At 46.4% G+C, this 16089-nt stretch overlaps 1 protein-coding gene across 1 annotated transcript in view; it reads right to left on the bottom strand.

Moving 5' to 3' along the window:
• LOC141100429 (zinc metalloproteinase-disintegrin-like 4a) overlaps positions 1-13412 on the bottom strand; it is a 94255-nt gene extending 80843 nt beyond the window's left edge. The window contains exon 1 of the mRNA XM_073588941.1: positions 13312-13412. Within this exon, the coding sequence (XP_073445042.1) occupies positions 13312-13412 (101 nt within the window). The remainder of the gene's footprint in view (positions 1-13311) is intronic.
• Positions 13413-16089: the final 2677 nt, after the last annotated feature.

The following is a 16089-nucleotide window of genomic DNA, read 5'->3' as shown; positions in this document are numbered from 1 at the left end:
AAATGCAATTCTAGGATGTATTAAGAGACGCATACAGTCTAGATCACGTGAAGTCATTATTGCCCTCTACTCCGCTTTGGTCAGACCTCATCTGGAGTGTAGGATGTGGGCAAGTCCAGATCTGAAAACGTTTCTGGAAAGGTGTGACAGATTTAACTAATAATGTTTATTTTGTAATCCATCTCTCATTCACAATTTGTGTGTATACTGGGGTAAGAGGAAGACCTTGAAAAATGATATGTACATAACCCACGCTGTGACCACTTATTCTGTCTTCTCAATGTGAATGACTGTGGGCTTCCCACCCAGGAAGATCTCATATTGAAGAATGTCTGGATAAATGTCCTCATCATCTCCCGCCTCGACTATTGCAACATCATTTTCTGTGGCCTCCCTGCTAACACCCTTGCACCTCTCCAGTCCATCCTCAACTCTGCCGCCCGTCTAATTCATCTCTCTCCTCGCTACTCCTCCACTTCTCCCCTATGCAAATCTCTTCACTGGCTCCCACTCCCTCAACAGATCCAATTCAAATTACTAATACTGACCTACAAGGCCATCTATAACCTGACTCCTCCATATACTGTATCTCTGAACTAATCTCCCGATACCTTCCCTCACGTAATCTCTGGTCCTCCCAAGACCTCCTTCTATCCTCCACACTTATTCGCTCCTCACCCAACCACCTCCAAGACGTCTCCCGAATAGCCCCCATCCTCTGGAATTCTTTGCCCCAACACGTCCGGCTATCAACCACACTTGGATCCTTCAGATGGAACCTGAAAACCCACCTCTTCAGGAAAGCTTACAGCCTGCAATGATCCCCACTGTCAGGGCTGGCGGAACACTCCAAATAATAAAATAATAGTAAGGTGCATTCACAGCCCGGTGTCCACCATGCAGGGGTGGTAAACTGCTGCTTAGTAATGGCGGAAGTATAAAGCGGTATTGTCACGTGACCTGTCCTGTGTGACACGACCCGCAGGCCGGTAACTAAAACAGCAAGACGCGGCACGTGATACTGTCCTGTGTGACATGGCCCACAGGCCGGTAACTAAAACAAAAAGACACAGGGAAAGGGGAAACAGTCACAACGGTGGGCCCTGCGATAGGGAAAGGGGACGTGGAGACCTCCTGCACTCCCCTGAGTCAGTGTCCCTAACGCGCCTAACGTTCCCTATGCCGGTTCTGCACCGGGCGCCGATCAGGAACCTGTCGCCCTAGAACACCCTACACCTATCCCTTGCTAGGGAGCTGGGTGGCGCAGGCACTGGCTCCACCGCTGTACTAATACACACTAAGGAAAAAACACAAACAGGGAAACACCACTTAGACTCTGTTGCTCCTGCTCCTGGCAACAGAGTCCACCACCAGAATGCAGCTCTCCTCCTGAATAGCTGCCACCAAGCTCTGTCAGAGCTACCAGGAAATCCTCAATGACTCCTTCCACACCAGGGCTAAGGCAGTGCTGCAAGGAACGCTCTCCAGCTCCTTCCTCCACCAAGGATGGTTGAAACGAACACTATCACCAACACTGATTGCAACACCTGTGACTCTTTTAAAGCAGAGCCAGAGCAATCACACCTGCATTATAATCATGTGCACTTAACTAAAGAAACCAGAGTGTAATGATGCTCACCACCACCGGGGGCTAACTTAGAACAAAAGACAAACAGTGCAATAATCCTAATGGCCACCGGGGGCAAAAACCAAATTTAAGCACAGCTTAAGAAAAAAAAAAGGATACCTGTGCTTTTTATCAGTCCTGATCCAGCATGGATCATGACAGTACCCTCCCCTTAATGAGGGGCCTCTGGACCCTCAAGACCGCTCCTCATCAGGGAACCACCTACAGCGGGGACGCCCAGACCCAGAGTTCACCCCAGCAACTACCTTCACGTCAGGTTGATGAGAAACGAGCCCGCTGGTATTGGCAACGTTTCTGGAGGCACCACACATCTCCGAAGCGCTGACATGGGGAAGGAGTTGTGTATGTGTATGTTTGGTATGAGCTGGTAACACTCCACAACACACTTCCACTGGATGTTTTTTGGTGGCCACCCATACATGCTCGTTCACACACAGGTCCGGACCTGAACGTTTATTGCCACTCGTTCGTTTGTCACCACTTGGAGAGCTCTTTCTGGGACTGACAACAGAGGCATCCCCCTGTGTCACCACACTCACACCCCCGCACTTCACCAAGGGGTACACCACCCTCCAACCCCTTCCACCACGAGGTCTAAGCCTCCCAGGGTTGGCCAATGGCGAGGGTTGAGACTTGCCCCTACTCTCCTGCAGCACATCTGCTGCTCTCACCGGAGAGGAAGGGGTCCGTTGAAGAGAGACGGCAGAGAGAGTAGTTCCTAGGCAGCAGCCCTCACACGACTGCCCCCAGCTGACCACTACCCTGATCCGCCCATCTATTACCGGGTTGTGTCTTTTCAGCCAAGGGAGGCCTAAAACAATAGGTACTGGCATTCCCTCCAAGACGTAGCATGACAAGGACTCCTCATGATGTCCTATACGCAGATGGATATTCTCTACGACTTGGGTCAAGCTCCTCTAGGCTCAGTGGAACAGAGTTTATGGCCTGGACGCTAATAGGTTGGGCTAGCGTCCTACACCTCAGACCATGAGTCTGGACAAAGTGAGCATCCACCTGACTGACTCCTGCTCCGCTGTCCACAAGCACCGGTATCACCTCCGGTACCCCGCCAGCCAAGACCTCTGCTGACATGGTACCTTGGGAGGGCAAAATGGAGGAAATGTATACTCCCTGGTCGCCTCCCTCCAAGCAACCAGGGGAATGCGGCTTCTCAGATGGCACAGATAATTTGGTGCGCAATGGGCAAGCACTCAGGACATGACCAGTCTGCCCACAGTACAAACATGCCGATACCACTCCCCGAACCGTAGGCAGCTCCGAATACAAACTAGCTCCTCCTACTTGCATGGGTTCGTCAGGAGACTTGACATGAACTGGGCAGGCTCTCATAAAATGGCCAGGCTTCCCACAGGAAAAGCATACCCCCCACCACGACGAGCCGCAGACACCCCCTTTTTTGTATCAACAACACCGGACTGTCTGGGTTCCTCCGTCCGCACTGGTGGGTCCTCCTCCCTAGCGAGGACATCAGGGGGCACTTTTTGTATATGTCTTTCCCTAAGGCGTCTATCCACCCAGATGGCAAGGGACATGGCGGCCTCCAGCGACCTGGGGGCGGCGTACTGCACCAGAGTATCCTGCAACTTTGGAGACAAACCCTACGCAAATTGACTCCTAAGTGCAGGGTCATTCCACTGAGTGTTAGTGGCCCATCTCGTAAACTCTGAGCAGTACTCCTCAGCAACCCGGGCTCCCTGTTTACACCTACGGATTCGGGATTCCGCCAGGGCGACGCCATCAGGATCCCCATACACAAGCGCCAAAGCCGCAAAAAACGCGTCCACTGACTCTAATGATGGAGAATCGTCCGGTAGGGAGAAGGCCCAGGATTGGGGATCCCCTTTAAGAAGGGACATAATGATTCCCACCTGTTGCTCTTCACTCCCTGATGAATGAGGGCGCAGCCTGAAATACAATTTACAGGCTTGTTGAAACAGCAAGAATTGATCTCTCACTCCAGAAAATCTGTCAGGGAGGGATATCTTGGGTTCTGGCTGAGCCTGTCTCTGAACCAAGCCCCCAAAGTCCACCAACTGCTGCAGTTGCTACACCAACTCACCGTGCAGCCCCCTAATCTCCTCAGTAAGGGTCTGCAGCATTTGGGCAAAGGACTGGGTCCATGGCTCAGCAAAAAAAAAAGTTATGGGTTGGTGATAATGTCACGTGACCCGTCCAGTGTGACGCGACCCGCAGGCCGGTAACTAAAACAGCAAGACGCGGCACGTGATACTGTCCTGTGTGACATGGCCCACAGGCCGGTAACTAAAACAAAAAGACACAGGGAAAGGGGAAACAGTCACAACGGTGGGCCCTGCGATAGGGAAAGGGGACGTGGAGACCTCCTGCACTCCCCTGAGTCAGTGTCCCTAACGCGCCTAACGTTCCCTATGCCGGTTCTGCACCGGGCGCCGATCAGGAACCTGTCGCCCTAGAACACCCTACACCTATCCCTTGCTAGGGAGCTGGGTGGCGCAGGCACTGGCTCCACCGCTGTACTAATACACACTAAGGAAAAAACACAAACAGGGAAACACCACTTAGACTCTGTTGCTCCTGCTCCTGGCAACAGAGTCCACCACCAGAATGCAGCTCTCCTCCTGAATAGCTGCCACCAAGCTCTGTCAGAGCTACCAGGAAATCCTCAATGACTCCTTCCACACCAGGGCTAAGGCAGTGCTGCAAGGAACGCTCTCCAGCTCCTTCCTCCACCAAGGATGGTTGAAACGAACACTATCACCAACACTGATTGCAACACCTGTGACTCTTTTAAAGCAGAGCCAGGGCAATCACACCTGCATTATAATCATGTACACTTAACTAAAGAAACCAGAGTGTAATGACGCTCACCACCACCGGGGGCTAACTTAGAACAAAAGACACACAGTGCAATAATCCTAATGGCCACCGGGGGCAAAAACCAAACTTAAGCACAGGTTAAGAAAAAAAAAGGTTACCTGTGCTTTTTATCAGTCCTGATCCAGCATGGATCATGACAGGTATACAAGAGGTCACACATGGGTTAACATCACCCAGTGTGAACAGAAGCGAACTCTGTTACGACACAGAGCCGCGCCACCGCTGAACATAAATGCCGGAGCCTGTTAAAATCACAGCACTCCGCAAGAGAGAGCTCAGTATGCGGTCACAGAACTCAGCCCCAAGTAGTATTTTTACACCCATTTCAAAGTTTAGTTTTGGTCAGGGGAATCAAATATAGGTTCCAATTTTTTTTTCCTATCCGTTTCGCCTTTTATTATCGTTCCCAATTGAATTTAAAATGGTAGTGATATCGATATTGAAAAAGAAACCTAGTATGTTTTGAAACGCATCTAGTTATTTGTTTTGATGCTATATACTGCAGTTTTTTGTTCAAAGGCATTAAATTGCCATTTGCTACTGAAACCGAGCACCTTGCCTTGGTGTTCAGAGAAACAGACGCCACTTTCAATTGTAATATATTGAGCCAGCAGCAAGATGATCTTTTGAGATTTTCTTCCGATTCTCGGGACTACCCAAACATATCTTGGACTGCTGAAATTCTTTCACCCATATCTTTAATGTTTTGGCGGTGTTTTATCCCATTATCCACACTACACGTCATATCATACAAATAACGTTAAGATCATCAGTAGAATTTGACTTGTGGCAATTAATATGGGGTCTCTTACTAAATCCTGATACCTACCAGTTATAAAATCACCAGTTTTTATATATTTTTAATTGTTACTATTTATTTTATTTGTGCAAATCAGTGATTTCTTTCCAATGTCAGTCGATTAATATTCCGTCTATTTTAGCACATAGTTGTTGTGATCTACTAGTTGTTTCTTTTTATTGGCATTTGTATATTGAATATTTTATTATTTGTTTCTTTATATAATTTAGAAGTATTGTTATTTTCTTCTGCGACAGCCCGTTCTCAACTGGTGGAGCAGAAAATGAGCTCATAACAGTACCCCCCCTTGAGGAGGGGTCACCGAACCCTCATCCATGCCACCAGGCCTATCAGGATGGGCCCGGTGAAAGGCACGAACCAATTTATTGGCATGAATATCAGAGGCAGAGACCCAAGAATTATCCTCCTGGCCATAACCCTTCCATTTGACCAAATGCTGGAGTCTCCGTCTATCCAAACGAGAATCCAATATTTTCTCTACCTCATATTCCACATTGCCTTTAACCAATACAGGGTCAGGAGGTGCCGCCACAGGAACAACTGGTTCAACAAACCTCTTCAACAGTGATTTGTGAAATAGGTTATGGATTTTGAACGTAACTGGAAGAGCCGATCGAAAAGAAACAGGATTAAGAATCTCCAAAATCCAATAAGGTCCAATAAATCTTGGCTTAAATTTTGGAGATGCAACCTTCATAAGAATATTCTTAGACGACAACCAAACCATATCACCCACTTTAAACCGGGGACCACTAGTCCTACGCCGGTTGGAAAAACGCTGGGCCTTTTCCTGTGAGAGTGACAATTTATCCACCACTTGGTCCCATATCTGCTGCATTCTCACAACCACAGTGTCCACACCTGGGCAGGACGAAGATTCCACTTGCCCTGAAGAGAATCGAGGATGAAACCCAAAATTACAGAAAAAGGGTGACATCAAAGTGGCAGAACTAGCTCTATTGTTCAGCGCAAATTCGGCCAAGGGCAAAAATGAGACCTAATCATCTTGATCAGCAGATATAAAACATCTTAAATAAGACTCCAGGGTCTGGTTTGTTCTCTCAGTCTGCCCATTGGTCTGGGGATGAAACGCGGAGGAGAAGGATAACTGAATTCCCAGATTGGAACAAAAGTCTTTCCAAAATCTGGAAACAAACTGGACCCCTCTATCGGACACAATTTTCTCAGGAATCCCGTGTAACCGAACCACCTGTTGTAAAAACAAGGGTACCAACTCAGCGGAAGATGGCAACTTTGGGAGTGGTACAAGATGGACCATCTTCGAAAATCTATCACAAATTACCCAGATAACAGTCATTCTCTGAGAGACAGAAAGATCAGAAATAAAATCCATTGAGATATGGGTCCATGGCCTCTTGGGCACCGGCAGGGGCATCAGCAACCCACTAGAACGAGAACAGGGTTTAGATCGAGAACAAGTCCCACAGGACTGTACAAAATTCCTGACATCACGAGATAAGGCAGGCCACCAAAACGACCGACTCACCAAATCTCTGGTACCAAAAATACCTGGATGACCAGCCAATGCGGTGCAATGGACTTCAGACATCACTTTCTTTCTCCACTGGTCAGGAACATACAATCTTCCCATAGGGCAACGCTCAGGTTTATCCTCCTGAAATTCCTCCAGGGCGCGTCTCAAATCGGGCAAAATGGCAGAAAGAACTACCCCCTCACCTAGGATAGTAGTAGGCTCGGTCACATTAAGAGAATCAGCAAAGAAACTCCTAGAAAGGGCGTCTGCCTTAACATTCTTAGTGCCCGGAAGAAAAGAGACCACAAAATTAAAACGCGTGAAAAACAAGGCCCATCTAGCCTGTCTAGGATTCAAGCATTTGGCCGACTCCAGATAAGTCAGATTCTTTTGATCGGTGAGGACCACAAATTAATGTTTAGCTCCCTCCAACCAATGTCTCCACTCCTCAAATGCCCATTTCATGGCCAACAATTCCCGATTCCCCACGTCATAGTTGCGTTCAGATGGGGAGAACTTTCGAGAAAAGAAGGCACAGGGATTCATCTTAGAAGTCACAGGGTCTTTTTGGGACAAAACAGATCCTGCACCAATCTCAGAAGCGTCTACCTCCACTTGAAATGGAAGTGAGACATCAGGTTGCCGTAAAGCTGGAGCTGAAGTAAATCTCCGCTTAAGCTCCTGAAATGCTGAGACAACCTCAGGAGACCATTTCAGCACATCAGCTCCCTTCTTGGTCAGATCAGTCAGTGGTTTGACAATACTAGAAAAATTACCTATAAATTTACGATAGAAATTAGCAAAACCCAAAAACTTCTGAAGAACCTTCAAAGAAGTAGGCTGAACCCAATCATAAATGGCCTGTACCTTGGCCGGGTCCATTTCAATAGTCGATGAAGATAAGATAAATCCCAAAAATGAAATCCTCTGTACACCAAAGAGACATTTTGATCCCTTAACAAACAGGGAATTCTCCCTCAAAATCCGGAACACAGTCCGGACATGTTCCACATAGGAATCCCAATCACTAGAAAAGATCAAAATATCATCCAGATAGATGATCAAAAACTTATCCAAAAAGTCTCGGAAAGTATCATTCATAAAGGACTGGAAGACAGAAGGGGCATTAGAGAGCCCAAAAGGCATCACCAGGTACTCAAAATGTCCCTCCGGAGTATTAAACGCCGTCTTCCATTCATCCCCGTGCTTGATGCGAATAAGATTATACGCCCCCCCTGAGGTCAAGCTTAGTAAACCAGCAGGCACTCTTAACTCTGGAGAATAAATCAGACATCAGAGGTAACGGGTACTGATATTTAACCGTCATCTTGATAAGGGAACGATAATCAATACACGGTCTTAATGAACCATTTTTCTTGGCCACAAAAAAAAACCCAGCGACTAAAGGTGACGAGGATGGTCTAATATGACCCTTCTCCAACGACTCCTTAATATAGGATCGCATAGCATCATGTTCGGGTTCTGATAAGTTGAAAAGCCGACCCTTGGGAAATTTACACCCAGGCATCAACTCAATTGCACAGTCATAACTCCTATGAGGGGGCAAAGACGCAGACTTACTCTCACTAAATACATCAGAGAAATCATCCAGATAATCAAGGATATCATGAGACTGAGGAGAGGTGGAGAACACAGGAGCGTCCCTAAGAACACACTGACAACCCCAACTCACCACAGACACAGATCTCCAATCCAAAACTGGATTATGAGTGTGCAACCAGGGGAAACCCAGATGCATCATGCAAATTATGCAGCACTAAAAATTTACAATTTTCTTGGTGGTCTGGGGCAACTCGCATTATCACCTTGGTCCAAAACTGAGGTTTATTCTCCGCCAAAGGAGTGGCATCAATACCCCTCAAAGGAATAGGCGTCTGCAGAGGTGTCATGGACAAACCACAACGTTTAGCAAAGTCCAAATCCATCAGATTCAGAGCTGCTCCTGAATCCACAAAAGCCTTAGTGGAAAACGTGGACAAGGAGCAGATCAGAGTAATTGCCAAAAGGAACTTAGGTTGTACACTGCCCACAGCAAATGTGTGTGCAAAACATTTCTCTCGTTTAGGGCAGACAGAAATAGTATGAGAGGCGTCTCCACAGAAAAAACACAGCTTATTACGCCTTCTAAACTCCTGAAGTTGCGCCCTAGACAAAACCCCACACATTGCATAGGTTCTGACATTTGTTCAAAAGGTGGCAGTGCCTCTCGTGTAGTTCTACGTTCACGTAAATGCCGATCAACTTGAATGGCTAATGACATAGAGCCATCCAGACCAGAGGGAACAGGAAATCCCACCATAACATTTTTTACGGTCTCTGATAAACCTTTCCGAAAGAGGGCTGCCAATACAGTATCATTCCATGTAGTAAGGACCGCCCACTTTTGGAATTTTTGACAGTATAACTCTGCAGGATACTGACCCTGATTTAATGCCAACAGGGATCTCTCAGCTTGATCAACGGCATTACGTTCATCATACAACAACCCCAAGGCCTGAAAAAATGCATCCACATTAGTCAGAATAGGATTTTCAGGTGTCAGAGAAAAAGCTCAATCCTGGGGATCGCCGCACAGCAAGGAAATGACAATTTTAACCTGCTGCGCAGAGCTCCCCGATGAGCTAGGCTTCAAGGCAAGAAATAACTTACAATTATTCTTAAAATTCAAAAATTTAGACCGATCCCCAGAAAACACATCAGGAGTAGGGATTTTGGGTTCAACAGCATGTGATTGAGCGAGATAGGCAGAAATTTCCCGCACTTCAGCAGCGAGCTGCTCCACATGATCAGGCAATTGCTTAATCTCCATTAAGGAAAAAATCCTCCTTCGGCCCCAGAGAAAAAGAGGAAAAAATGCATATAAAAAAAATTCCGACACTTTTTTTCTTTTTTTTCTTTTCTATTCCTGCTTTTGAGTACCTTAGAATCTGCGGTATGGCTGGTGATTCTGTTATGAATGGGTCGCCGAGGAAAAAAAAAAACAACACAAGCTAAGTCTCAGAAAACCAGAGAGGTTGGTAACTATGCAAACTGCAAATCCCTGATTCTAACCATGCAACTAGCAGCAGTCGTGGAGCGTTCCTACTTTGGTCCTAGATGCCTCGTCACAACCGGAGAGCTACATAAGCCTAAATCAGGAAAAGAGGAAAACTAACTGCCCCAGAGCAGACCCCAAAGGAAAGACAGACCCCCACATGTATTGGTGGTGAAACAAGATGAAAACACACACAAAGGCAGGAAAATAGGCTGAGCAAATGATGGGGCCCGACTAACTAGAAAGGACAGGAAAGGAAAGACACTGTCTGCAATCTGCCAAAAATCCTACCAAAATTAATGTCCAACACAACTGATAGCAAAATTAACCCTGAAGTCACGAGACTTCTCCCACTATATCAGCACTCTGAAATATTCGGAGACAGAGCAAAAAGAGGCCAATCTAATAAGGGACAAAAAAAGGCAAATTGGCAAATACAGGTAAATAAGAGTGGAAATTCAGCACAGCCCAGCCGGGCTGGCTGACCACACAAAAACTGAATTGACCAACAAGAGCAAGTGTGAACATTAGCAAAAACAAACTTAACTTGAGAAGACTGGAGCAGAGCTGAGTCCAAGACCTGAGAAGCAGACTAAATCACCAGCAACAGGATAGGGCGTCGGTTTTCTTATATCCAGTCTGATACTCCAGAGATCCAATCGTTATCTTCCTCATCAGGTGGCAGATCACTACCAATTAAACCAACCTCACTACCTCCTGTCACCACCAGAGGGAGAACGGAAGGAGAACTCTCAACTGGTAGAGCAGAAAATGAGCTCATAACAGTTCTCCTCATGAGCATCTATGCCTCTTTTAATGCATCCCATTATTTTATTTGCCTTTGCAGCAGCTGCCTGACACTGGCCACTAAATGTGAGTTTGTCGTCCACCCATACACCCAGGTCTTTTTCAGTGACAGTTTTGCCCAGTGTTTTACAATTAAGCACATAATTAAACATCTTGTTTGTTCTACCCAAGTGCATGACCTTACATTTATCCCCATTAAAGCTCATTTGCCATTTATCAGCCCAAGCTTCTAGTTTACATAAATCCTCCTGTAATATAAAATTGTCCTCCTCTGTATTGATTACCCTGCAGAGTTTAGTGTCATCTGCAAATATTGAAATTATACTCTCTATGCCCCCTACAAGGTCATTAATAAATATGTTAAAAAGAAGCGGGCCCAATACTGACCCCTGTGGTACCCCACTGCTAACCGTGAACCAGTCCGAGTGTGCTCCATTAATAACCACCCTTTGTTTCCTATCCCTGAGCCAGCTCTTAACCCACTTATACATATTTTCCCCTATTCCCATTGTTCTCATTTTATGTATCAACCTTTTGTGTGGCACCGTATAAAAAGCTTTAGAAAAGTCCATGTACACCACGTCCACTGCATTCCCTTGGTCCAGTCCGGAACTTACCACTTCATAAAAATTTATCAGATTAGTCTGACAGGAACGGTCCTTCGTAAACTCATGTTGATATTGGGTCATGAGGTTATTCTTCTTCAGATACTCCAGTATAGAATCTCTTAGAAAACCCTCCAGGATTTTACCCACAGTGGAGGTTAAACTTACTGGCCTATAATTTCCAAGTTCAGTTTTTGTCCCCTTTTTGAATATTGGCACCACATTTGCTATACCCCAGTCCTGTGGTACAGACCATGTTATTAGGGAATTTTTAAATTCTTGTTATTTTTGATATTCACAGCACCTTCTTTTATTACATAGTCCCCTCTCTTTTTAGATATAAAATGACTGCTGATCGAGGAGCCGGTGACCAGACTACCAGTCCATCAGCTCCTCCATTAGAAAGGAAGGTTTCCCATGCTCCATCAGCCATCATTGCATTATACAGCTAACAAGACACTGCAATAGTAATAATCCCCCCGGTATACAGCGGGGGCGGGAGACACATCTGTCACCCCCTCCTCATTATCTGGACTACACAATTACCCCACGCTAGTAATGTACATGTGCATAGTTATCAACACCAGAGCCAAAGTAGAGTAGTTGCCATAGCAACCTGTTCATTTCTTGGTTTTATTTTCCTGAGCCTCCAAAAAATATCAAAATTTGATTGGTTGCTATGGAGACTGCCCCACAAAACTTCCAAACAGCAAGGGCCATAGACCCTCAAATCAAGGAAACTCATAGTCCCACTGTAACTGACAGCCATAGACCACCAGAACATTGACAGTCATAGAATGACGGCCACAGGCACCCCTTTCAATGAAAGTTATAGACCCCCATAACAGTGATGGCCATAAATCTTCCCTCAAACTATATGTCACTGCTTATCAACCCCATAACACTGACATCTGTTGCATCTTTATAAAGTATTTGTCATAAGACCCCATGCACAGAGAATTATAGGAACCCCATAGTGGTGACAGGACACCCATAGTAGTGGCAAGATCCCCATAGCAGTGACAGGAACCCCATAGTAGTGGAAAACCCCCCATAGTAGTGATAGGACCCCCATATTAGTGACAGGACTCCCATAACAGTGACAGGACCCCCATAATAGTGGCAGGGTCCCAATAGTAGTGACAGGAAGGACCCCCATAGTAGTGCCAGGACCCCCATAGTAGTGGCAAGACCCCATAGTAGTGGCACGGTTGCCATAGTAGTGGCAGGACCCCCACAATAGTGGCAGGATCTACATTGTAGTGGCAGGTTCCTCATAACAGGGTCCAGTATCAGTCACCTCCTATAGGGTCCTCTCCTCTCACAGGTGACTGCTGACTGACAAGAAGCAGCATCAGTTTCAGAGATCGGGTCTCCCTGTGGGAGGTGCTGCCACCTGCTGGCTGCACAGCTCATGTCTCCTCCATCACATACTGGACATTTCTGGATCTATTCCTCCTGGACTATTGGGAAGGAGTCACCCAGAAAAGCCCAATAAATCCAGGATATCTGGGGCTATGGTGTTGCGGATTGCTTGTTGACCATCACTGAGTGATCGAGACCACTCATCTCAGCTCCTTGCCGTAGGAAGTCTTCCAGATGCTCCTTCCTCCCTCTCTCTCTTATCCATTCATAGATTCATGGAATGTTAGAGTTGGAATGGACCTCCAGGGTCATTGTGTCCATCCCCCAGCTCAATGCAGGATTCACTAAACCATCTCAGACAGATGTTCAGTCGAGTAGGACTCTCAGTCATTCCATCGATCATCACTCGCCAGGCAGTTATATCCCACGTTGCTTCTTTCAGGTTGCCAATGGTCTTTCCCATGTTGCTCTTGATGCTGTTGATCAAGCGGGTTCTCGGCTTGGTTTTGTCCTCTTCTTCTTCTGCCACTGACGCAGCATGACAACTGTCTCCAATGACTGACTTCACATAATGTGGCCAAAATAAGCTAATTCTTATTTGGTTATCTTAGCTTCCAGTAACAGTTTGGCTTGACTTACTCCAAGACGTCTCTGTTGGAGATTCTCGTTGTCCATGGAATCCGTAGAAGTCTTCTCCAGGGCCAAAGTTCAAATACATCAATTTTCTTCCTGTCAGCCATCTTGAGTGCCAGGTTGCTATCGAAAGAAGACAATTGTGCCTACCAATTTGATAGCGAAGGTGATATCTCTGTTCTTCCAGACCTTGTTCATGCCGACCATTGCATCCCATCCAAGTGCTATGTGTTATTTTTTCATTCCTACATTCCTCCCTAGCACACACAAATGGTCAACAGTTCTAATTTTGTTAGGATAGCCCTGCAAACTGGACCGCAAATTGTGTAGCAAAATCCTACCCTAAAGTAGGCATTTTGGAAAAAGGTAGATATACAGTTGTGTGAAAAAGTGCTTGCCCCCTTCCCAATTCCTAATCTTTTGCATGTTTGTCACATTTAAATATTTCAAATCATCAAAAAATGTAAATATTAGACAAAGATAACACATGTAAACACAAAATGCAGTTTTTAAATGAAGGTCTTTATTATTAAGGGAACAAAAAATCCAAAAAGTCATTGCCCTCCACACCTTAAAGCATAAATTAACTGTGGTTTATCACATCTTTGGAAAGCTGAGTACACATTCCCTAGCCACATGCAGGCCTGATTGCTGCCACAACTGTTTTGAAACAAGAAATCACTTAAATAGGACCTGCCTGAAAGAGCGAAGCAATCACAATTATTGAGATCTACCAGTCTGGAAAATGTTATAAAGCCATTTCTCAAGTTTGGGACTCCAGCGAACCACAGTGAGAGCCAATATCCACAAATGGCGAAAACATGGAACAGTAGTGAACCTTCCGAGGAGTAGCCGGCCAACAAAAATTACCCCAAGAGCGCAACGACGAATCATCCAAGAGGTCACAAAGACCCCAGAATAACATCCAAAGACCCGCAGGCCTCATTTGCCTTAGGTAAGGTCAGTGTTCATAACTCCGCCATAAGAAAGAGACTGGGCAAAAATGTTCTGCATGTCAGAGTTCCAAGACGAAAACCACTGCTGAGCAATAAGAACATAAAGGCTCGTCTCAGTTTTGCCAGAATACTGTACATCTTGATGATCCCCAACACTTTTGGAAGACTACTCTGTTGACTGACCAGACAAAGGTTTAACTTTTTGAAAGGTGTACGTCCCGCTACATATGGCATAGAAGAAACACAGCATTTCATAGAAGGAACATCATATCAACAGTAAAATATTGTGGTGGCAGTGTGATGGTCTGGGGCTGTTTTGCTGCTTTAGGACATGGATGACTTGCTGTGTTACAGTAAATGGAACCATGAATTCTGCTGTTTACCAAAAAATCCTGAAGGAAAATGTCCGGCCGTCTATTTGTGACCTCAAGCTGAAGCGCACTTGGGTTATGCAGCAGGACACTGATCCAAAACACACCAGCAAGTCCACCTCTGAATGGCTCAAGAAAAACAAAATTAAGACTTTGGAATGGCCTAGTCAAACTCCTGACATTAATCAGATTGAGATGCTGTGGCATGACCTTAAAAAGGCAGATCATGTTCAGAAACCCACCCTCCACATATTTAGTGCAGGGCAATCCGCCGCCTCCTTTCCGAAGATAGAATTTCTCTAATGACATTGTCTCTAATCTCCTGATCATTGCAGATAATAACAGCTGTAGCGAGCGTTCCTCTAATTTTTGACTGGAGGAAGCATCACTCCCAGAGCCGACAGAGACATTCGGAGCCCTTTATGCTTGATCCGCGGACCTTGTTCAAAGGTGAGTGTGCCACTCTTATTTTAAGTGATTCCATGCTTAGAAAATAAATTATATCTATATTGGACAAACCCTTTATCAGGGACTATTACTACGGGCCTAAGAACTAACAGGCAGGTAGTTGCTAACTACTGGCCTGTTCTGCCCAGTGCAGTTCTCTGCGGTCACAGACAGCTCCTGCTGGCGACTGAGTGGCTTCTGCTGATGTCACGTCGGCAGTGACGCCCCATGGGCAGAGCAGCCCAGAAGAAGAAGATCTGCTCTGCTGACGTGGAGCAGTTGAATCACCGGCAGGAGCAGTCTGTGACGTTCTGGGCCAGCGTCGGGTACAGCAGGAAGGTAGTGTACCCTGTTAGTTAGACCCTTAATAAAAAAAAATATAATAATTCTGGACAATCCCTTTAAAGGGTTGTTTTCCGTTATCAGTCAAATTGACCTCAAATGCTCTAAAATACCTAAATTAACAAACACAGTGGGTCCTCACCCTCCCCTGGTCCAGCACCGGCTCTCGGCCATTCCTGGAGTCTCTGTGTTTTGGCTGCAGAGATGTCATCAGATTGACAGTTCACATCATGGCTGCAGCCAAAAATATAGGACACGAGCACGAGCAGTGGCAGGAAGCCTGTGCCGGCCCAGGGGAGGGTGAGTACTGGCAGGAAGTCTGTGCCGGCCCAGGGGAGGGTGAGGACTGGCAGGAAGCCTGTGCCGGTCCAGGGGAGGGTGAGTACTGTCAGGAAGCCTGTGCCGGCCCAGGGGAGGGTGAGTACTGGCAGGAAGCCTGTGCCGGCCCAGGGGAGGGTGAGTACTGCTGTGGCGCCCCCAGGAGTATGGCCGCCACAGTGGCTTTGCCTTCCTCCAGGGGAGGGTAATGCCAGGCTTGGAGGCAATGATGGGTTTCTCTCGCAGTCAATCCATACATGCAACACAGTTCCACTCCAGGCCAGCAGGGGGAACTTTGAACCAGGATTAAGGGGAGGAGTGCTCTCTGAGGGCCAGGAGGAAGAGGGGTC

The sequence above is a fragment of the Dendrobates tinctorius genome, unplaced genomic scaffold, assembly GCF_039654945.1.
Source record: "Dendrobates tinctorius isolate UK_male_01 unplaced genomic scaffold, ASM3965494v1 ptg000104l, whole genome shotgun sequence".
Classification (NCBI taxonomy): Eukaryota; Metazoa; Chordata; class Amphibia; order Anura; family Dendrobatidae; genus Dendrobates; species Dendrobates tinctorius.
The sequence above is the reverse complement of the archived record's forward strand: the minus strand, read 5'-3'. Positions and strand labels throughout refer to the sequence as shown.